This window comes from Glycine max, chromosome 15, assembly GCF_000004515.6.
Source record: "Glycine max cultivar Williams 82 chromosome 15, Glycine_max_v4.0, whole genome shotgun sequence".
NCBI lineage: Eukaryota > Viridiplantae > Streptophyta > Magnoliopsida > Fabales > Fabaceae > Glycine > Glycine max.
In genome coordinates, this window is record NC_038251.2 from 962795 (window position 1) to 987841 (window position 25047).

Genomic DNA, 25047 nt, shown 5'->3' on the forward strand with positions numbered 1-25047 from the left:
AATCATACAAGAAGAAAATAAAATAAATTAAAAGGATAAAATGAATTAAATTTTATGTATATAAATTTAAATGAATTAATACACCTATTCTATAACTCATGATAACCACTTAATTAATTGTTTCTCTTGTCATTTTAATGCTATATATATAAGAAATCTCATGCCTTTAGATACATTCCAACCATATTTAACTCACACGTTAGATAATATTTACTTCAGTATTAAAGTATATATCTTTGTAGGTACTCTCTTCATGGAGGGTTCTCATGCTATCGTGGCTCTATTGTTGTCCTTACCTCCAATGAAACAACTATATATGGACTAAAATAGCTCCCTTATTTAACTTTTTATAAAAATGATATTAAAAAAATATTTTATATTATCATTTAATTATAAATTATTATATATGATAAATTTATTGACTGTTATAATAATTATCTTAAAAATCATTGAAATGATGATTTTTTATCGGAAAAATAATTAGTGCATAATCATTTAAACTATTTTTTAAGTTTATTGGAAATATTAATTTAGAAATTTCATATTTCCATATTTGATATTTAAAAAAATTATAACATTTTAAAAATGTTTTTTAGTTATATTTCCTAACTAAACATTTTCTTAAGGATAAGGTGGGTCAGCGGGAATCACGATTTTCGCGAAGCAGGAATTTTTTTTAGAGCATAAAAATACAATAATGCCCATCATCATCTCAAAACCTAATTTTTGCTGTCTCCCCATTTGTCGTTCATCCATTTTCCCTCTGCCATTATCTTGCCCGAGAAGAAAAATACTAGACTACTTTGATCGAATGCAGGAGTAAAGACAAAAAAGTTTATTAGCTCTATTTTCATTCCCGAGAGTTTCACTTTGCCAAGTTAATACCTTGATTTTCTTAAGAGTATTTTCTTTTCATATACTAGTATAATTGATGACGTTTTTTCCATCTAAATTTTTGGTTTTTTTCTCCACTCCATAGTTGTAGTATAATATATCATAAAAATTATAATTTGAAACTCCCTTTTACCTGGTCCTCTATGTGAAACAACAAATTAACTTCGTTGCTGAATTATCCATGTCTAATCATTAATTAAAATTGCATATTAAGTAATAAGTAGTTCCTAAAAATAATTTTATAATTGAAACCAATCTATGTTAAACCTATGCATTTTACCGTCTAAATTCTAAAACACTTCCGTCGCTCTCATTATAACTGCAACCATGTCAGTCATGCATCGTTCTGTGGGCAAACACAACTTGGCTGGAATGAATCCATTCTCTAGTGATTTTGTAAGATTCTCATAAATGCATGTCCCTCACTTTGTAGTTTGTACATATACGGCTTCAACTAGATCCATTTTTTCAGAGGAATAATAAAAGCAATAGTAATAAGAGACTTAAAAACATAGGTTTGGGCAGTATAAAAAATAAAATAAAATTGGGCGGCTATGTCTTTAAAAATGTTTTCCTCCAAATCTGAGACATCGAAAATTGGGTAACGATTCTTGCATATTTTAAGATCTTTATAATTAAGCGATCTGTTCTTGGACCAAACTCCTTCTCATCATAAAGGTACAAGTCAAAAGTATATATATCATAAATGCTTAACACCCTAAAAATAATATGAAGATAAATAAATATATATACCAAGCGGGAAAGAAAATGTTTTTTTGGCGAGTTCTGTAGTCGAATTGAATAATCATATTGGACAATATAGCGATGTCCCTTTCGATACAAAGACAAATATTGAAACATCGATGAGAGTATGAGACTATCTTATCCCCTGTATTCTCTCTCTCCCGTTTAGAGCCAAACAAATATATATCTCTTCAACTTATTTATTGTTGGCATCGACCCCCACCACATCTAATTGATTAACCACCAAGTTTCCAGTTAAGCAAAAAAGAAGAAGAAGGTATTTCATTCATGTTTGGTACAAAATAGAGCATGCAAAAGGTTCAAAGCAATCTATAGCCCACTTGCTGCTCACTATTGGTGTGAGGCTGTTTTACATCTAGCTAGGTGCACAAAGCCGAACAGTTGAGAGTGCCTTGTTAAAATGCTTTGCTTTGGTCCCAAGGTACTCATTCCAAGTCACTGCCTTATAAAGGGGAGGCTTATTTGGGCCCACTAACTTCGCATGTGGACATATCTCCACATTTGGAGGGGGCCCACATAAATACGCAACTGAAAGCCTTCGCTGGATCCGGTTCACTAAGACCCGGTGGAGCACACTCGGGTACAACCCGTTCGACAATATGTGGAGGAGGTCGCCTACATTGATCACAAGTCCGCCGGAGAGTGGTGGCACCGTCACCCACCCGACGCCTTTTCGGTGAACCTGCAACCCGCTTATGTTGTTTTGGTAAAGGATTGTGAGAAGGGTGGAGTCGGTGTGGGCGGCTAGACCCATGGCCCGATCCGGATCCGGACAAGTCGGGTATGAATTCAATTGCAAGGCAGCACAAGTCTTTTCGAATTGGCCTTTTGAGCCAGCCCATTTAAGGTCTTCCTTTGTAATACCCAGAGAATCCAACATGAGCAACATCAGCTTTCCCACTAGCTTTTTCATGGCTTCGTCATATTGCATGACGAAATCACTGAAGAAAAAGGACAACAAAAAAAAACGTTAGGAAAAATCACACCATGGTTTGACCATATTAGCCAAGAGATTTCCAACATGTTAGCAAATATATGTAAATTGATCATTCAATTCGGTGTTGGTGCATTAGATTTTCATGATCACTCTAGTAATATAATTAATCTTCAAGGTGGGTCCACACCCCTCATTATGATCTTTTGCTAATTAATTGCATTAGGATAAGAAATTGGGTGCTTGTAATTAAGCCACATGTATTGTCACAACAAAAACTTCCAAAGATGTCTTTTTAAAACAGAATAAAGATTAGTAAAGAAAAACAAAGAAGAAAGAGTACATTAAGGAGGAAGAGAGATGGGATAGTAGTAGTTAGCTACTAGGTAGCATATTGAGAACACGTGCATGAGGATATATTAATGTGTGTGTGTGTGTGTGTCAGAGAGAGAGAGAGAGTTTGTAGACCAACCAGTATTTGTCGTAATCTTGGGGCCAGAGTTGGCGAAAATGCTCAAGAGGGGATCCAACAATTGTGAAGCCTTCAGACCACATGAGTTTGGGGAAGAAGGAAGAGATGCGAGCGAGGCCATAGCCATCAACACCGTCAGGGGAACGAGCTGCTTTGTGTTTTTGGTGAGAAGGGAGAGAGAATAGGGTCTCCCCAACCCATTGAATGTCTTGGAGGAGGCTCATGGGTATGCCATGGTTCAGCACTTGGTACGCTCCCCAAGTTGTGCATGCATGGTGTATCAACTTTGAAGCATTTGGGTCATTGAGATCAATAACGGGGACACTCTCGTTGGAAGCAGGGGAATTAGTGTGATCATCATGGCCATGGTGTGTCCAAGTGTAAGACTCGGGGAGTTCTTGTAGGGAGTTTAAGTCAGGGTGCTTGTGTTGAACGTGCACGGGGTGGGATCGGTAGGCTTCTGAGAGTGAAGGCATAATAGTGTGGAACAAATAGTGACCACTTACGTTTAAGGTGTGTGTGTGTATTCGATACTAATTAGAAATAGAGACTAATTATGACAAGTTCAAAAATAGTAGCCGTTGATGCAAAGAAAACACGGTACCGCATGGAAAGATAGAGATGATGAGGTGAGAAACATGATTGTGCGTAGTGAGTATATATAGAGATGATGGGGTAGATGGGGACAAAATGTTGTCCGTGCCCTAAGCCTAAAGATAAAGAGAGAAAATGCCTTGTTTTTATTGTTTCTCCCTTTCAGGTGTTGATTTCTGTTGGAGCATAAGTTTTCCAAAAATATTTTAATTTTAACAAAAATTGAGATAATAAAAGGCTAGCTATTTAATTTTAGATGCATTTTTAAAATGTGTATATGAAAAAGATAATATATATATATATATATATATATATATATATATATATATAATCCATGGACATTTATATTATCTTACTAAACACTTAGAAAAAGATAGAGAGAAATGTAGATATATAAATAATTTAATTAATATGAGGTGTATGTAATTTAAGTGAGAAGAAATATACTCTAGAAGAAAGGAAAGAAAATATAATAAATCTGATGAAAAAGGTTAAAAAATGAAAGAAATATAATGTAAAATACATGTACAAATAATTAAGGTGTAAAAAACAGGTGACAAAAAATGTAAAAATACTAAAATTATAATTTAAAAAACAAAAACGGGTGTATTGTAATTAGACAAAGGGGAAAAAAAAAACAAATAGGAAAGGACCATCTTTTCCTCTACACAGAAAAATATAACTAAGAATGAGGATGGGAGAGGCACCTCAACCTCTCAATTCACAACTTTAAGGGTTCCACGAAAGAAGAAGGGCCCCTACCTCAACATGTGCCCTTGTCTTGTCCTCAAGTAGAAAAACATTTAAATCAAAATCTTCCAACTTGGTTCCGATATATCACATTCGCTATACGACAATAACCACAATACCCTTAATTTGGGTTGGTTGCCATTGTGACCAAATTGCCCATCTCGAGAAAGAAAAAAGAAAAAAAAAAAGTGTTTATACAGAGAGAGGGAGAGAGGAGATACTGCCTTAAATATTTTGATAATCTTATATAGATATACTTTTTATTGAATTAATTATTAAGTTACAATTATATATTTTTAAAAATTTTATTAAATTTGAACGACTATAAATATATAAATGGTTTTTATTTTTATATATTCAAACATACATATATATACTGTTAATTTTAATGTATATTTTATGAAGTACTAAATTATTTTAAATTAATTAATTTAATATCTGTAGAAATGATTTATATGATGAAAAATTCAAATTCAATAATAAATTATTAAATAGAGTAAAAATGATATAACTTATAACAGTGTAAATTAATATATCGGTGTGTGTGTGTAAGTTAATATATCTTCGCGTGTTAAAAAAATATATTATCAATAATGCATATATTATTATTATTATTATTTTAAAAGAAAATGATCAAATTTTATACAATTAAGGTGTGTGCATGTGATCCCAAATTTTAACAAATTTAATTGTTAAAACATTTTAATAATTATATATTTCAAATAAATATATGAATTCTTTCAATTAAAGCATTATTTACATTTTAAAAATATATTATACATCAAAACAAAACCAATTGATATTTTAGAAAAATTTCTACGATTTGGATTAGAAATATTACATTGCTCAACACAATCCTTTGCTTGGGAAATGGGAAGTGAGAAACTCGATCACTTCAAAAGATGAAGTAAATAATTTATTAGATAATGAATCTATTAATTATAATTATTAGTTAATATCTAATAGAGGAATCAAATTTGTTAATTTGTAAAATTAAAAAAATCAAATGTTATAATTAAAAATTTGGGGGCAAAACTTGTGAATTTAGAAAATTAAGAAAACAAAATTATAATTTACCCTAAAAATAATAAAATAATTTGTTAAAAATTAAATTTTATAAATCACTTAACAACTTCAACATTAATAACGTCACTTTTTTAAAAATGGTTTTAATTTTAATTATTAGTTTTAATTTTTTTTATTAGTGGTAAAGCTTGTTTGAATGTTCGGTAATTAAATTTTTTTAGTAATTTATAATGTTTTTTAAAAATATTATTTGAAGTAATTTTTTTAAAATGTTAACTTCTAATTTATAGTTTTTTATATTTTCTTTATTTTTATCTTCAATTTTGTAGTTATTTTTTAAAATAAATAATTATTTTATTATTTTTCTATCATTTTATATTTTTCAATTATTTCAAACAATTAATTTTAGTAAATAATTATAATTTAATAAGATAATTTTTTATCTTCCAATTAATTTTTCAACTAATTTTACCACAAATAACCTATATAATTAAGCCAACCTAACTCAAGGTAAGCTGAAATCAGCTTTAATATCTACATGGTCAATGACTCAACTCATTTTTAATTTGTAAAAATATATGAACCTAAATTTATCGATTCAACCAATCAGAAAACTGAACTAGAACGAATTGACTGACGGATGACAACTCACAAACATATCTAAAAACTTTGAAGGGAAGAAGACAATAATAGCACATAATTGAGCAACATAGCAAAGTGGAAACATCATATCAATTAATAAGGAGTTATTTTTATTTAATTAGTAGTTTTCTTTTTTTTTTCCAAACAAAATATTTTTGTAGTTAGAAAATCATAAGAATAATATCAAAGTGTAAATAATTTTAAAGTGAATTTTATCTCTCAAAAAAAAATTATACATACGATTAAAGAACTAAACTTCTCTCAATATGTTTAAGAGACACAATTAGATATATCTTTTTTTAGTTTTGAATTTAAATACTCAAAAAAATAATTTTATCATCCATAATATTCTTATTTGAAGAAAATAAGATTGTTTCTAATAAAAATACTTGTAATTTCCTAAAATAAAAATACTCAGTGGAAATTAGTCCTCAACAGTTATTTAGAGAAACAAAACACGAAAAATAATAGTAATAAATGCACAAAAGTATAAATGAGTGGATGGGAGTTTTTTCTTCCCTATGCCCTTCACTTGCGTAAATGATTATTTTAACGAAAAACCAGTAAAGTATTTTGGTATTTTGCAGTTAGATTGGTGTGGTTTTACCTGTCCCCACAGTGCTTCCAGTGGCCTTACTGATATTCAGCAACATCATTCGCTTGACAAAACTACAACAATTTTGTGGATTGTTCCCATAATATCATCACCAAGCTAATCAATATCGAGAGTCTACGCAGATTTGTGAAAGCAATATCGAGAGTCTACGCAGATTTGTGAAAGCTTCTACAAGTCAACTTGTAGAGTCGACTCGTAGACCCGTAAGAGTCTACTTCGTAAAAAAAAAAATATGAATAATAAGTAAATATATTCAAAATGCATCAATTTGCAAACAGATGACAATAAGTTCATAGTTCATACTTCATATTAGTCTATTACAAAACACAACAAGTGACCCTACAATGTTGAAGTTGGATCAATCTTGTTATTGAAATTCAATAGAATTATACTTTTCATATCTGAGGAGATGGAAAACGCAAAAGAGAAGATAAAATGAAACTTTAATAACACCAAGAAAATGTATAATTTTTTAACTTTCTCATATTTAAAATTTGTTTGTGTATTATTTTGAGTTTTAACTATTTCTAATATAGCATATTTGATATCTATTTTAAGCTTTTGATCTAGATAATTTAATTTTTGTGGAACCTAATGATGATGCACAATCTGAGGAAGACTTTGATGATGATGATGGAGATGGAGATGATGATGAAAGTGATGATATTCATGGAGATGATCCTATTAGAGGATTGGACATGCTTCTTTGAAGACATTTGTGTTTTTTTATAATTATTTAAATGCTTTAATTTTGAACACTTATGCATGGTTGTCAAACTCTAGAGTAAACTCATAGACTCTTACGAGTTTACACAGTCCGCTCCGAGTTTGCTCAAAAACAAGTTTGCTTCCGAGTCAACTCGTGGGAATGAAGTAAACTCTTAAACTCGTAAGAGTCTACAAGTTGACTCTAGAATTTGACAACTATGATCTATTCCTCCTTTCTGTTTGATTTGAAAAATTAAACTTGAGTTGTTAATATTGAAAGAAATAAAATATAAATAAGGCAATATTTTTATAATTGTTAAAAAAAAATAATATAAATCGAGCATACTCCTAATAATAAGTCTCTGGTTTATGCTTTTTATGTGGTTCACAGTATACTTATTTACCATGACCGTGCATTGGCACCTAAATGAAACGATATATGACGTCATTGATTGATTAATAACAGTTATGGCCCTCTTCCTGTAATTGCTCATGACATGACATGCATTCACGGGACATGGGCTCGTGTGTGTTCACAACATCACACATATAATACTCTCTCTACGTGCACATGCACTTCACGTGGCTCAAACATGCTGAGGTCGGGACCGTTTGGATCGCTACTCAAGTAACTGAACCCACACCTTTTTTTTTTAATTATTATATATATAAAATATTTGCTAACTTACATAATGGTATTTTTTTTAGTATGAAAGTGGTAGTCAATTAAAATATATCAATAATAATTTGTTAATACACACATTTAAACTGATGAGTTATAATTAAAGATTATCTTAAAATATATTAATAGTGTAATTTGTTAAAATACTCATACTAAAAAGTGGATGTTAATGTGCCGAAAGTAATAATGTAAAAATATTTTATATTATTATTCAATCATAAATTATCATTTAAATTATTTTGAAAATTAATAAATTTATTATACATAATAAATTATGATTAAATGACTATAAAAAAATTTTATAATATATAATTTTTTCTCTATATATAGAGAGATTGTGTGTATGTCACTCTTAATTAATTTACACATGTTAAAAAATGTTAAAATCAATTAATAATTTTAAATTTATAAAATTGTCTTAGTTTCCAAAAAATACATTTATTGGAAAATTTAAAAATTAGAAAGTGTAAAAGTATTAATAAAGTACCACTAATAATATATATATAGAGAGAGAGAGATTAATTAAGTGTTAATGCGTGCGTGATCTTTAATTCAGTTTTTTAAAATGTATAAATAAAACGGCCGGCATACTGCAGAGCAAAATGTGCACAAAAAAATACCTTCTACATGGACGGCAAAATATAGGAAAAGGGGGGGGGGGGGGGGGGGTGTCTTATTTATTTTATGTTTCTCAAATAAGTAAAATAATAGTTATAGATAAATTAAGAGAAAGTTTTAATTATGTTATTATTCAGTACGAAAATCATAAACGCACTCACAGGACTTAATAGTTAATACCATTCTGTAAAACAAATATTAATTAAAAATAAAAATAATAAAACAACTTTTGACAAAAATCACACTTCGCGACGCGTGCACATTTAACTAACAAGATTCGTATGAAATAGCATTTTTCTTATTTTAAAGAAGATGAAAAGCTTCGTTGATGGATTCATGAAATCGCTCCTCCTTTGATGGAATTTTAAGATGCATAAGTGCATAACAGAATGAACGAGTTTAAATCACGCAATATACTTCACTTCTTTTTCTTTCTTTTTTTAAGTTTCTCTAAGATCTCGTATTGACTTTTTCTTAGGGATTCTTTTTGTAATCGGTCCTCTCGATAAAAGAAAAGGGTGGCTTTTGCCCTACAAGATAACATCGTGCATGCGGTTTAATGTCTTCCCAATATGTCAAAACAAAGTTTCTTATGGTGCCTATTACAATTCTAATTGAAGGCTCTAAATTCATCTCAAACATTAACATATTGTTAGGCACAACACGTTCAGATATGTAATGACTTCTAAGAGATTTGGAAAAACTATTTAATCATAAGAAATATCTTGCCTTATCATGTTTTATAGATTATGACGTACGTTTGAAATTTTTTTAATTCGCATGCCTTTCAAACACTGTACCTGTCTTTATATTTTAATATAACTAATAATTAATTAATCAATTAAAATATATGATAAGTAGGACGAGTCAATTACATCACATTCTTGCCTAAATTTCTGGGAATAACCAATCGAAGTAGAGTTTGGTTCAGAATGGTTAGTTCTTTTCTACTTCTTATATGAAAGTTTTTTCTTTTCTTTTCTTTCCTTCACTTATCTTTTTCCCAAGAAAATAATAACTAGGGAATCCCTTAGAATCTAGGAAGAAATAGGACACCGTAAAAAAGGAAATCAAGCCCGATGCTCAACAGCAATCTCTAATTGTACAAAGAAGCCACTAATTAGTAATTACTAGATGTTATGTAAAAAAAACAAAAAACTAGATGTTGAATACCAAAAATTATAATTAAAAAATGCGAGTAGTTGTCATAAAAAATTATATCTTTTAAGTTTTATCTCCAAAGATTATATACTTTATTATATTTTATATGAATTTATAATATTATATTAATTTAAGCTAAAAATAATTTTTGTTTTTAATGACTAAATATTTATTTTATTTAACATTTAACCTTTTCTATATAGTTATCGCATTAATTTCTTAACTCAAAATATGATAAAAGAAAAGCTACATGATAAATATTTGACTCGGTTATGACACTTGATACACTACACGAGATCATAAGAAAATAAAAAAGAAATGGAGAAGAAAAAGGATAAAAATAGAGGCAAATTTAACTACCAAAATCTAAAATATTAATTTAAAGTTAAAAAATTATTGATCGAGTCATGGAGTTAATTCATGTTGAAAATAAATAAATTCAAAACCAAACCGATTGGAATTGATTTAGTTTAAGTGTAAAGTAAAAAAAATTAAATAAACCTAAACAGATATAATTAATTTAGTTTAAATTGTTAAATTTTCTGGTTCAATTTAATATATATATATATATATATATATATATATATATATATATATATATATATATATTCATCGTGAAAGAAAGACCAAAATTGTCTCGCAAGGGGAGTCGGATATTACGATTTAATATAATATGATGACAAGAACGATGAATACTCTTGAGTTATAGAGTGTCTAAGTTTGGAGATATACCACTTTGTTTAGATCTCTACTTTCAGCAAATGACTTTGATTAAGAAAGTAGAAAAATAAAAGCAAGATTCTTCATGTTTCAACATAATTGGGTGGCATCTTCCTCATATTCATTCGTAAGCCTATGCAGCTATCTATAAAATATATGCTTGGGATTTATATGCCTACCCTATCATGCTAACAATAATGTGATCGCCATGGAATAATTTTGAGTATATTTGGATCCACGTGGCTTTCAACTTAAGTCTAAATTGGATAAAGCATTTTTTTTCATTCATCATAATGTTTGGCATTGTGCTAGCTGAAGAATCATAATTTCAAGTTTTAGACTCTGTCTCATCAAATGTATTGGAAGTAAATTACGTAAGTTTATTAAAAAAAATTCTAATTTATACCGTATTTTTATGTTCATTACCCTGACTTCCGTGCGGGTCTCTTTTTTTTAAAATTAATTTATATGTTTAAATTTTTATTTTATTTTAAATTATTAAAATAATACAAAATATTATATTATATAAATATATTTTTAATTGATTTTAAAAATAATTTTTATTAAAATAATTTTTTAAATAAGAAAATAATATTATTAAATATAAATATTTATTTTGTATTATTTAATTTATATAAGACATTATGTAGGTGAATATTTTTTTTAAATATCAATTCTATCTAATAATATATTTGCTTTAGTAAAAAAATTAAAACTTTTAATATTATTATGTTACTAAATATAATTTGTTTGTTTATATCATTAAATTTTTTAAAAAATAATAATACTTTTTGTTTAACAAATTATTCATAGAAGAACATTATACTAAATTTATAAATAAAGTACTTAAACAATTACATTTGGTCAGGAGGAAAAAACTTAAGATGAAGACATGTTAGAACAATTGTTTCTGTTATGGTCATGTTGCTGGTAAATTTCACATTTTTTACTTTTCCGTTCATTTTCGTCTTCGTCCATCTCAATAGGAATGAAAGTTGAAATCGAACGACCATTTGCGGTCTTTTTTCTCCTTGGATCAAGACCCATTGATCTCCTTCATATTCTTGTCACATTAATTTGTGTGACAGTAAAGTAAAGGAGTTATGTAGACGTATAAAATGTGTTGTAAAGTGAATTCATGGGATCAACATTGATAGATTTACAAGCATCCATGACATGAGAACACGGTAAGTGTTTAGTTTGATATTCATTCAATCACACTTTTGGAATTGTAACATTCCTCTAAACCTTCCCGTGAACATAAATTTAGCTAAAAAAAATATATACATGTAACTAAAAAATTATACATTTGTGTATTTATTGATATTGATTGATGTAGTGATATTGTGTTTTGATCTTTGAGTACGTGAATGATGTGAAAATGAATGAGATGTGTTGTGTTGTGATGTTACGCAACAAAGTGGTGGAATTACGTGAGCTATATTTAAGTAAGTTGTATCTTATTTACATGATATGTATATCTAGTTGTCTCGTTTCTCTTTATTGATTAGGAATGTGATAACTCACTCCCCATATGTTATTTGTGTTTGGATTCTGTGATGATCTCGAACGTTGTATTCGTGCGAGCATATGGTTACGTGAATGACTATGGAGAATCTCATGATAAAGGATGTGAGAATATAATGCTCTGATAGGATGTGACATTGAGATATATGTTTCTATATTAATTGGATGAAGTCTTTGACGACCTTGTTTGAGTCGGGATGATTTTATTATTTATTTGGACAAATTTTATTATGATGTGAAAAAAATGAATGTGAGTCTTTTACCTTTTTAAAAGAATTTTATTTAAATGTGTTTTAAGAACTTTTAATTAATTATAATTTCTTTCGGTTTTATTATTAATACATATATGTATGGGGTAGAGGGTTGTCACACAACTAGTTTCTAGTTTGTTTTACTAGCTGAAAGCTTGTTTATCGAGTTCGATAAATAAACTTTTTTTTAGTAGCTTCTAATGTTTTTTGAATGTTACTTGAAGTAGCATTTTTTAAAATGCTAAATTCTAACTTTTATATTTTCTTATATTTTTATCCTTAGTATATTTATTCAATTTCAGAGTTACACTTTTTAAATAAAATCCTAATTTTGTTTTTTTGGTCAATTCTTTAACTTTAAGCTAATTTTGTCAGACATAACTAAAATAGAGTTTGAAAAAATATTAGTAATTATTAAAAAATTACTAAAAAAGTTTATTTATCCAATAGTCAAATAAGTTTTTCAATTAATAAAAAAAATTAAAAATTAACTTAAATATCTTGCTAAACTTAACTAACTATTTCCATGTTGCTGTAAAAAAAAAAAACTAACTATTTGCATGCCTAATTTTTGTCTTCTTGTTTCCAAACGTGGGTTGAGTAGTCAGTTACAAACCAGTACAGGTTAATTAGGTCATCCTCTTGTTTGAAAAGGGTTAAAAAACATGAATTTGGGCCTTATAAGTTAGGCTTCTACTTATCTATACCACTGTATCGTGATATGTCATCGCATTTGAAGTGAATAACTGATCTATCGAAGACCCATGACAACTAATGACAAAAAAAAAACACTAACAGAAGAAAACCCATGACAATTCTAATGGTCCCCCACTGACTTCATGGTTCGCCCTCTCTATTCTTGCGTATGTTTTTTCCTCTATAAACCATGATAGTATGTGTCATAGCGCAACTATACATAATACATCTATATTTGATTGAAGACCCTTGACAAATTGTGATGGTTCTCATTGTACTTTGATGAAAAGTTCAATCAAACACTGATAAGAGATTGGATTTCGCTCACAACTCATTAGTTTTTTTGTTATCATAAGTAAGAGAAAAAAATTGTAAGTGTAAAATTATACAAATAATAATTTGTGATTGAATCGACCCATTTTCTTATACTTGTTTCCTAAACTTACTAGCAGCAAGAGAACTTCTTAATGATTTATAACATATCAGATAACATTATGTTTCATAATTCATAAATGATATACAAAACAAACAATTGAATACCCCTCCAAAACCTGAAGATTACAATAAGCATCCGTCATTTTTTTCCTAGAAGAAAAATGTAATCCTCAACAAGCATCAGTTAACAAACTACATATAAGTGGGGGAAAACAAATTCCATTTTATGCTGATCCAAATTCGGCATACCACTTCTCATGGCGTTCAATGTCAGCCTGAGAAACACTTGGTTGGACTTTCTTCAAAGCTGCTTCAAAATCACACATTGCAACTGGGTCCTTAGAAATCTCATCCTTGGACATGTTCTTGATCTCATCACGCGTTTTTCCGGCTATCTTACGCCTCATACCATTCAGAGAAGCATCACGACATACATTTGTCAAGTCATCTCCACTATACCCCTCTGTCCTTCGAGCCACTTCATCTATGTTCACATCAGGGGACACCTGCATGGTGCAACACAACACTACTTATTGTCTTCTTAAACGCTCAATTTTTATTATTAATACTAAAAATCAATTAAAGAATATCCAAGTAATATAACATCCTAATAACTTGCCTCTACAGTCCTCAAATTGATACGGATCAGCTCTTTTCGACTCTCAAAATTTGGAAGAGGAATGTATATACGCTTTTCCAATCTTCTCCTGCTTTGCATTAACATCAAATTGAATCTACTGGTGGTGACTAGCTCAGTAAAAGATTTCAGACAAAAATATAACTCAACATTCACAAAAGTAAGATAAGGATGCAAAAAAGAAGATAGACCTCAGTGCCTCATCTATGTCCCATGGAAAGTTAGTGGCTGCCAAAACCATTACTATTTTGCGGGTACCATCTTCATTTGTGGAACTATTATTTACACCATCAAGCTGAACTAGAAGTTCAGACTTCACCCTTCTGGATGATTCATGCTCCCCAGAAGCCCTGTTGAAAAAAACTCAACAATCAGGGTTCAATCTTTCGTGACAGTTGATAAAAATTATCCCTAATATTACTTGGTGAGAAGATGAAGCATACATGCCCCATGAAGAAGAAGATTGACTTACCCCCTAGCATTGCATAGAGAATCAATTTCATCAATGAAAATTGTACTGGGGGCATATGCTCTTGCAAGATCAAACAAGCACCGGACCATGCGCTCGCTCTCTCCACGCCATTTAGAAGCCAAAGTAGCAGAAGAAACGTTGAAGAAAGTGGTACCACATTCAGTAGCAACTGCTTTAGCAAGAAGCGTCTTCCCAGTTCCTGGAGGTCCAAACATGAGAACACCTTTCCAGGGTCTCCTTATTCCCTGCAGCAACACAGACACAATTACATTGTTGTCAATGAACTTCATTGTATTTACGTGCATGAACTTCATCTTGTCAGTTGTCACAACAATTTCACAAGCAGTTGGAAGAAGGTAAAAAATGAGGTTATACGGAAGATTAATTAGTTCAGCATATTACTTGCGATGATAACAAATACAACATAAACATTATAAATGCAAACCAGTAGTTATTAACAGGTGGTGAATGATAAATAATCAAGAACAAATTAACAATATTGCTACAGGATACTAAGCAATGCTACACGAAATCATACAAAAACCAAATTACAGTATTAAAATATGATTGGATAGACAATTTTTTTTAAACAAAAAGTATTGGACGGAGTTCACTGGTGGATTGGTGGATACTCTGCATACAGAATTCGTAAGATACTAATTTGTTCCGTGAAGCATTTTCCAATAACCAATTATTTCCATAATTATTTTTCATATCTATAATACTCCTTCACAGACAACACTTTGGTTGGGGGAAATAAATAATAATCCCTATAATCAAGGTTTTAAACAACGGTATGTGGCTGACCACAACGTCAAGGTTTGTCAATTGTCTGTGATTACAGTCATGGCCGGTCAAATTTGTTTCAGCTTTCCGGCCATTTCAATAAACATGACTCATTATTTTAGGTGAGTTTGTTTTAAAGGAATGAAAGAAGTGTAAAAGTGATTTGAGATGAAAAAAGATTAAATATTCAAATTAAATCAAACTGTAAATATGTGAAATTTATACTTATTTTTGAAATTTTGATCTCAAATATACCCAAATGTAAATCAACCAAACATGACCTAAAAGTCTTGCTTATAATAATAAGTAAATAAGATATGGTATGAGTTTATAAATTTCTTTTATAATAACTTGTAATTATACACTAATTATTTAAAAGTCATTAACTATATGTGTGTTTGGATGAAGGTATTCTTCCGAAACCAAACATATAATCAAAAGCAGAGCTTTTAGTGGTAGTAATAATAATATTTGAGGACCGTAAGGAAGGTAACCTGGAAATATTCAGGCATCCATAAGGGAAGTACAAGGGCTTCTTCTAGAAGGCTTTTGGCTTGAGTGAGGCCTGCAACATCATCCCATCTGACAGCAGGGGACGTTTCCAACACATCCCTTTCTAGCATTTCCGCCAACTCACCATCAGGGCCTTCATACTTATTATTATCCTTTCCTTTCTTTCCTGTTCCTGTGCTGACCCTGCTGTTGGGCTTTGCGGCACGAGGGGCGGGCCTGGCTGAACCTCGGGCAGCCCAAGCCCCATCTTTGCTGCGAGCAGTGGGCCTGGTGGGCCTTCTGGCATCGTCTGGACTGGGCGGCCTCCAGACGTCGGGATCATGAGGAGGAGGAGGAGGAGGAGAGGTAGTGGGATAGTTATCCAAGGGTTGAAAAACAAAGGACGAGGATTGAGATGGCGATCGTGTTGTTTCCTTAAACGCCCTTCTCTCAGCATCTAGCTGCTTCACCACTTCCGTTTCCTCGCACAGCGCTTTCTTCACCTTCATCCATTTGGCTCGCACCAAAGGGTCCTCCACGCTGTTGCTGTTAAGGTGCTTGTTGATCTGTGCAACGGCGTTGTCGAAGAAGATCACGGAGGTGTCGTAGAGCCCTTCCACCGCGTATTCTCTTGCCAGTTTAAGGTGCTCTTTCAGCCCACTCATTTTTCATCCCACCACACCACCCCTCAACAAACTTTGTATTTTCATCTCAGTTGTCTATTTCCAACGCCACCTTCCACCAACTCATTTTCTTTACTTTTAATCAATATTAATACTTTCTCTCCTTTTTTAATCTTACCTGTTTCATGGGATGCTGACTTTGGTTACCGGTTACCCTCACCCTCGTCATTTTTATCATTATTGTTGTGCGTCAAAACACCCAAAGTTGCATGATACATTGTAACAATCACTATGATGGGATCTAGGAAGAATACCTCTTGCTATATGATAAATTGTTAGCTCAAGGACAGGTGAAAGGCTAGTTTTCACATCCGACGAGTTATGATTTGAATCTATATTTATTTTGTATCCAATGTAATTTGTGTAGGTATGAAGAGGCTACAACCAAAAACTATCTATTGTTATGCTTGATGCGCAACATCATGAGGTTGCTTAAAGTACGCACTTGCACTTGCTTCTCGAAAACAACCGATGATCAATGATGGAAATTGTTTGTTGTTTGCAGTAAGTTAACGAATGAGGCATAGGTAAAAGAGGAAATTAATCATAATAAAACAAGAGAGATAAAGGAGAACGGTAGTGTCTCTTAAGGAGAAATTTTAATTACTATTGCATCTACATTATATGTGTCACATCTAATTGACTATAGCTTCATATATTAAATGAAAGAAAACCAATGTGTTCATAAACTCAGCAGTGCATACCTAATATCTTGTATCTATGACAGTAGCAAAAGAAAACGGAAAATAAAAGATCTAGATTGACCCATTACCGAGATTACAATCACGTATAGAGACGGCTAACTGTTTAATCAGTTTGAACCATAAATCTACAACAACCACTCTGCAATAACTCTCATGTTAACAAAGGATGAAATAAATATTGATGAAGCTTTCATAAACAAGAAGGCTCCTTCCTGCTTGTTCGGCCACATTTTTTGGTAGTTTGGATCAATCAGATAAAATTCTATGAAAGAACTGCATGCATCTATTTGGAGCCAATATTTTGAAATTTATCAAAATTAAAATAATAAAATTTTGCTATCCCACAACTTTAACCGGATAGAAAGTAAATCCTCCATTTATTCAAATGCAAAAGTTGCAAACTTGCTACATTGGCAAGTGAAATTTCTTTCTATTGATATCCCACAACTTTAACCGGATAGAAAGTAAAATCCTCCATTTATTCAAATGCAAAAGTTGCAAACTTGCTACATTGGCAAGTGAAATTTCTTTCTATTGATATCTATAGTTTTTTGGAGGCTTGGCTTGGGAAGGGGATGTTCTATGATTAGTTTCAGTTACTCCCGCAGTCCGTCTCTAACCAATTCTTCTAAGCCTTTCTTCAGTCTTTCTGCGGCAGCTCTGCAGTCATTCTCCGTCAAGCCTCCAAATGAAATTCTAAGATTGCTGGGACAACCACATGCTTTTCCTGGGATTACTGCAACCCCATGCTTGTTAGCTAGCCAGCGAACAACATCAAAATCATCGTGAGCGTCTAAGTCTGGGAGCTTTGCCCACAGGTATATAGCACCTTCTCCTCCTTTCACAGAACCCTCTCCAAGAGGGGAGAGAGCTTCTAAAACAATTTCTCTGTTCTTTTCAAGAGTTTTTACCTGGTCTAAAACCCATTGAGGCCCCACTTCCAATGAATACAGGGCAAGATACTGTGATAATATTGAAGCACAGATGGGAATGTTGTCTTGAACTTTGAGAAGTTGTTCAGCGAAGTCTTTTACTTCAGAGGGGTACGCTATCTGCAATAATCAGATATTAGGAAAAACTAGGCAGTGCTGATCTTTTAACTAGTTACGAAGGTTGCAACTGAAAAAGTAACAACTACGTTACAGAGAAGAAACTGATGAGACAATAGAAAATAAAGTGGAAGCAAGCAGCACAGATATGTGTTCATAAATGATACCGGAAAAGAAAAGGGATTTTTTTTTTTCTTGGTGTGGGGGGGGGACATTACTAATAAAAACATGGGTTAATTAAGTTTTTAGTCCTTCAAGTTTTATAGCTTCCAATTTTTAGTCCTCAATTTTTTTTACAACTTTTAGTCCTCCATTATTTTTTTGTCATCACTTTTAGTCCCTCTAAATTTTTTTGTTCATTTTTAGTCCCTCATTTATTTTTATTGCTCAAAATTAATCTCATAAAATAAACGAGGGACTAAAAATGAACAAAGCAGGGAACTAATTGAGTAATAAAAATAAACCAAGGAATTAAAATGGGCAAAAAAAATTAAAGGGACTAAAAATACTGACAAAAAATTAATGAAGGACTAAAAATTGGAATCTAAAAAATTTGAGGGACTAAAAACTTAATTAACCCTAAAAACATTATCATAATTCTTGACTGATTTGCTTACTGTATGATACAGAATAGAATCGTTTTTTTTTTTGTCTCTACACTAGAATAATACTATGGTAACTTGCATTAATTGTTAAAAAGAAAAGGAAACCAGACCAAGTATGGCTTCTAAAGTTGTGGAAATATAGGACTTTACATATTTCGTCACATTGGTTGAACAGTTAAAATTTATAAGTAAAGTCACTTCAAAGAATATCAATAACAAAACTCCAACAGAACATCACTACCATTTACAAGTTCCAACGGTTGTACAACATGATTGATTATTGATAAATCCTTTGTTTTACTAAAGATGGTCATATAAACTACAAAGTATGATGTTTCTCTCTCCCGCCGATGAAACTAAATAAAGACAACAGGTGGTACTTACATATCCAACCCGCCATCCCATCATTCCATATGCTTTTGAGAATGAGAAAACATTAACAATATGATTTCCCTCAACACAAGAGTGTTTCAGGCCATCATACATAAAATACCTGCAGACAAAATTAATTTGTTTAAAAACAATTTTTGAAATATCAACAACTTGCAGCTCAGACAACATGATTCAGAGACGATTGTGGATTTGGTAATAGGTAGTCTTAGTGAAGACTACAAGTAGGTTCTCATAAGGATATTGTACACCAGTGGCTGACCACAATATAAGTGAAAAAGATTAAAAAATTATCTGAAATGACAAAGAAGGGAAAAACTTATCAATAAAATAATTAGGAATTTTCTTGAACACAAGCTATGTAACCAATTTATCAAATGGTCCTAATCAGAATAGAGAGACTTTGTTTTTGTTTCCTTTCATAATTAAAGAAATAATATGATTTTTTTTCTTGGTTTAATTACTCATTTGATCTTTATAATTTCATCATTTATACATTTTAGTCCCTATAGTTTTAAAGTGATTTTTTTAGTCTTTATAATTTATATTTTAATTCTCTTTTAGTTCCTGTAGTTTAAAAATGATTTTTTTAGTCCTTATAATTTGTATTTTAATTCTCTTTTAGTCCCTATAGTTTGAAAATGATTTTTTAGTCCTTGTACTTTATATTTTAATTCTCTTTTAGTCCTTATCATCAAAATATAAGTAATATTATCAATTATAATTAACTACAAAAATATTAGTAACTAATTCGTAACTAATTTATCGCAAGATAATTTGTAATAAAAAAATAGTTGATAATTTATAATTAATTTGTAGCTAATTATTTATATATATATATATATATTGTAGTAAGGACTAAAAGTTAATTAAAATACAAATTATAGGGATAAAAAAAATCACTTTCAAACTATAGGAATTAAAAGAGAATTAAAATACAAACTATAAAGACTAAAAAGATCACTTTTAAATTATAGGGACTAAAACAGAATTAAAATATAAACTATAGTAACTAAAAAAACCATTTCAAACTATAAGGACTAAAAAGTACAAATCGTGAAACTATAGGGACCAAATGAGTAATTTAACCTTTTTTCTTCTATTAGCGTTGCAAGTTAAAAGGCTTACTCGTATGTATTATCAACAACAAGCCAAGAGCCAGCATTCTTGCAGAGATCTGAAATCCTCTGATCAAATAAGAGAAAATACTCAGAAATTTTATAAATATTTTTATAACAAAAAAAGTTACTTTACAGTTATGGTCAATCAGCATATTCTTGGGGAATATTATCTGGTGGCCACACAAGAAGATTAAAAAAGGATCACTTCTAAAATCGTACTAGCTGTTGATAAATTCAGAGGGAGAGTGAGAGAGAGAGACCTTTAGAAGGGGCTCTGGAATGTAAGTTCCAGATGGATTGCCTGGATTTACAACAGTAACAAGCTTTGGAGCCGGTTTATTTTCTGATAATATTCTTTCCAACCAATCTGGAAATCAATACAATTCCTGATAAATGGCCTAAACATAGAAATCCAACATCAGAAGAAACTGTAAACTTGGATGATAAATGTCCAACAGAGATCAATCATCCTTCTAAGATTCTTGTTATGCATATACTCCCTCTTGTCTCGAATATGAGAAAAAAAAACTAACTAACTTATGTTTATTAAGAAGATTGGTTAGAATCATTTAATTATAGCGATTTCATTTAAAAGACAAACCCTTTTTCACAAATTATCCTTCCTTGAAACTTGATATCAAGAATAAAAGAGTGTTGTTGGAAACAAAACCTCAATTAAATGAAGGACATTTTAGGAATGATCTCATTAAATGAGGTAAGCTAGTTGAGATTTGCTTATATTTGAGACCAAAACACAAGGTTTTTTTCTCTTCTTATATTCGACAGTATAAGGGACAACATTGAGTAGATAGTTGTTCAACACGAGCAATTTTTTGACACAACAATAAGGGAAATTACGGATGGAGTAACCTAATCAATAGTCAATCATTAAAAAGAACAAGAAACCCAAAATTCAGTTAAATAATCAACATGATTATGACTTGTCAGACAACGCAACTTACAACTTAATCCAATATCATAAAACACTCAACTGGTTGGACATGCATAAATTTATAGCAACCCAATATACCTTCTGAAAAGAGGAAAGGTTTACATGTATACAGACCCAATCCATCCAACATTTAACCAATATGTGAACCCCCTGGATGGAGGAAAAAAGATGCTCTTAGCAACCAAAGATTGCCTTTGCTTCCCAAGTCCATGCCAGTAAAAAATGGATCACAGTAACCAAATCATGTAGCTTCTTACCTGCATCAGGATGGAGTGTGTCTGAGCTACCAGGACCAACTAGAATATTGGTAATGCCAGTCATCTGGAAGGACATGTACGCATTGAAGTAGTAAGGAGCAAACATAACCACAGAATCACCCGGATCACAGAGAGTAAGAACTAGATTCACAAATGCCTGTATTTGTAGGAATACAACAAGTTACCACAGATGTTTAGAGATGAGCACAATAATACTGTTGAAACTTGAAAGTTCAAACTCAGAAAGAGATCAAAGTAGCATAAAATTAACAGACCACAAGTGATAGAAGCTATAAACTGTTGAGCTAATTCAGTCAATTCTAAAAGTTACTGTCTCCACAGTTACAAAAACCATGCTATTTCTATCAGATACATGTTCTTTCAAATGCTTTTTGAGCTATAGGAAGGAGAAGTGACAAGACTATGATGCTTAAAGATAAGATTTCACATAAGCAGGCACGAAAGGCTATAATTTTAAATGGGCAACCATAAAGAAATCAAATAAATGGAAGCTGAAATGCCGATACACTTCACCATGTTATCTTTTTGAGGGTATAACAAGACAATGAACATAAAACCAAAATTACATGGCCAATTATTATTGTTAACCTCACCTGATTGGCACCTGATGTAACCATTACTGAAGATTTGTGCAAATTATTTTCATCACGCAACTACACGAAGATGATAAAAGCAATTAATTCATTGGTCACCAAGATCCAAATTTCATATAGCAAAATAATTTCTAGTTTTTTTTAAAAAAAAAAACAACATCCAAAACATAGATGGAGGGAGAGACCTGGATGGATTACATCTATATGTAACATTATGTGATTATGGGAAGTAAAAACAATGCATGTGCAAGAATCTTGATCAATGAAGGAAAAAAACAGATAGGTATCACAGATATATAGCATAAAATAAAAATTAGCTATTACCCGATTGCTAGGAGAAGGCTTTGTTACATCATGTAAAATAAAGAGATTCAGTCATAGCCAAATAAAATTTATGATGTAAAAATTATCCTGACTCATCCAAAACAATTAAGTTATAAGAGAACCAAATTCAGCTGAATCCATATTTAAGTTCACCAAATACCAACAAGCAATTGGATAAAGCCCAGAGACTACAGACTATACTAGACACTAGTAGGTCTATTAATTTAGCTGAGCTAATTTAATTAATGATCAATTTAAATTAGTTTCTCCTTATATATGCAAACATAACTGCAGTGTCAATCTTTGTTGAGTTCCAATATATTTTAGAATCTACATAATATTAAATTTCTATTATCTCAAATGATATCACAAGTTTTGTCTTGTGGACAATACATTACTATGTTATCTACATATAATCAGCTTCAACATAAGGAAAAAGAAAATAGCACATATTACTCTACATAATGAGAGTTATCATCCTTAAACAAAACAAAACATCTATCAACATTTATGTTGTAAACTGCTTTGGATTGTCCAATTCAACTGCTACAAATGGCCTTCAACAGGTTTGTTATCTAATGAAATCCCCAAGCTCCGTTCAGATGACGAACTTCAAACAGATAACTAGAGTTTCCAAATTCCCACTAGTACATCTTGTAAGAAGAAATTATACCATTTACCTTTTTGACTAATGCTGCTCTGAGTTCAGGAATACCTTCATCGTTACCATAACGACTAATTAAAGGCTCAGATACAAGTTCTTTCACTTTTTCCAACGCTTGCTTGGGAGGCTGCCAGTAAACCACCCCCTACAGTAGATAATTTAAAAATATCCATTACAAATTGCAGCTAAAAGAATCCTAGTGGTCACGAGTCAGAGAAATAAAAAACTAAAAACTGATGGGCAAACTTTAGTTGAGGATTAAAAGTGTGCGGAACCATGAACCCCAAAATCAAAACCATGTAGCTTTTCACTTTAGTACACAATCCTATATGTAAGCTAGATCATACAATCAAGGCCATCTAAACCCACACCAAGGCAAGCACGTCCTAATTGTTGAAGAATAGCAAGTAAAGTTTTCCCATTTCTCAATCCCAAGCAAGCAAATTAAACCAATTTATAATCAGACATTGGAAACACCATATCCTCCTTTGAGTGCCTCGCAAAAATCGCCAAGGGGTTATATTAATAAATATAAACTACCATTGGAGAGACAAAAAGAAAAAAGACCTGGGCCAAAGACAAGGCATTCTTAGCTCCTCGTTGCAATTCCTGCATCTGCAACCACACACACAGACACCAACAACCTTCTTTATCAAAAAACAAGTCATTCTCAAATCAAAGCAAACATCATCAATCCAAAGATCAAACACTCATTGGAAGGGATCAAATTCCAATGAAGAGAGAAATTGCATGAGAATGAGTACTGAGTCTGAGTACCTGAACCATAACGGGCATCTCAGTTTCCAAGGCCCTCCTTGAAAGCTTCACGGACGAACCCATCTCTCTCACACCAATTCTGTGATCTTGCCCTCACCAGAGAAACGTGCAAATAAAAATGCCTACCCGTGAACCTACCTAACCAAAAGAGACCAACTTTCAGACGCTAACCTTTTACCTTTTTTCCAAATTATTAAACACCAATATAACAAAAAGAAAGGGAACTTTTTGATTTACAAAAAAAAAAAAAAATAGGAGACAAGGCATGAGGCCTTTTTATCATAAAACAATCAATCTATCTAGTTCAGTTGCTTTATGGTGCTTTTTCTTTGTTTGACTTTGGGTTGCCAGAATATGTATTTAGAGGGAGGGAAAAGAGTGAGTCAGTTCCCACTAGGATCGAATCGGATGGGGTTTGTAGAATGGAACAAACAACTCTATCCAGCCAAGTAAGTATTCTCTTTCACTCTGTGTCAAAATTGTCTCTTTTGTGTTTTTGGGGTAATTTTTCGAAACTGAAATACAGCGTGTATATTGCGGGAATCATGCAAAAAAAAAAAAAAAAAAAACTTAATATACAGTGTGAAGTTGTTTAATGCAGGGGACAGTAACTCGCAGAAATTGAGGGAAAGAATTGTTGGGTGAGCTTCTGGGAAGGAAGAGAAGACAAAGAATCTTTGAACAAAAACAATGTGCATTTTGGATTGCGTGCTTTTCTACTGTGTGGGTCATGCAATGAACATACGGACAAAACTCAAGATTGTATATGCCTGCAAAAACGATGTCGTATGATCTTTTTTTAAATTTCTTTCCTTTTTTGCCGTTGTTGCAAACACGTTTGTGTACCCAAAAAATTAAAATGGTGAGCTGTCACCTGTCAATAAAGGTAAAGACAAACAAATATAAACTCTATGTGTGTTAGTAAGATAATGTTCGGTAAACAGAGATAAAAATTTATTTCCATTAAATAAAAAAAGGTTCGTTAGGTGACAATTTTAAATTGTTTGGTTGATATAAAAGAAAATATAA

At 31.4% G+C, this 25047-nt stretch overlaps 3 protein-coding genes and 1 long non-coding RNA gene across 10 annotated transcripts; 1 reads left to right on the forward strand and 3 right to left on the reverse strand.

Annotated features, from left to right (window-relative positions):
* Positions 1-1802: 1802 nt before the first annotated feature.
* On the reverse strand, positions 1803-3703 carry GA3OX5 (gibberellin 3-beta-dioxygenase 5). The gene is made up of 2 exons (XM_003546191.5): positions 3066-3703; positions 1803-2600 (listed from the first exon to the last, which is right to left on the reverse strand). The coding sequence occupies exons 1-2, from the start codon at positions 3539-3541 to the stop codon at positions 2015-2017; spliced, it is 1062 nt and encodes a 353-aa protein (XP_003546239.1). The 5' UTR covers positions 3542-3703; the 3' UTR covers positions 1803-2014.
* Positions 3704-13517: 9814 nt separating this feature from the next.
* On the reverse strand, positions 13518-16931 carry LOC100801219 (katanin p60 ATPase-containing subunit A1). Its single transcript, XM_003546196.5, has 5 exons — positions 15881-16931; positions 14601-14845; positions 14320-14478; positions 14111-14198; positions 13518-13997 (listed from the first exon to the last, which is right to left on the reverse strand). The coding sequence occupies exons 1-5, from the start codon at positions 16541-16543 to the stop codon at positions 13716-13718; spliced, it is 1437 nt and encodes a 478-aa protein (XP_003546244.1). The 5' UTR covers positions 16544-16931; the 3' UTR covers positions 13518-13715.
* On the forward strand, positions 16363-17250 carry LOC106796278 (uncharacterized). The gene is made up of 2 exons (XR_001385084.2): positions 16363-16522; positions 16929-17250. It is a non-coding gene; the product is annotated as an uncharacterized lncRNA (long non-coding RNA).
* A 318-nt stretch (positions 17251-17568) lies between these two features.
* LOC100803887 (aromatic aminotransferase ISS1-like) lies at positions 17569-24732 on the reverse strand. 7 transcript variants are annotated; one of them, XM_006596984.4, is made up of 10 exons: positions 24598-24732; positions 24019-24152; positions 23809-23856; positions 23258-23386; positions 22254-22313; positions 21640-21796; positions 20691-20797; positions 20438-20496; positions 19304-19412; positions 17626-18317 (listed from the first exon to the last, which is right to left on the reverse strand). In XM_006596984.4, exons 2-10 carry the CDS (start codon positions 24079-24081, stop codon positions 17862-17864), a joined length of 1188 nt encoding a protein of 395 aa, XP_006597047.1. In that variant the 5' UTR covers positions 24082-24152; positions 24598-24732; the 3' UTR covers positions 17626-17861. The 7 variants fall into 7 exon arrangements, with proteins under 7 accessions (NP_001242056.2, XP_006597047.1, XP_014622846.1 ...); XM_014767360.3 differs by having other exon boundaries at positions 24019-24156; positions 24598-24725; XM_041009461.1 differs by having other exon boundaries at positions 24631-24702.
* Between the last annotated feature and the right edge of the window lie 315 nt (positions 24733-25047).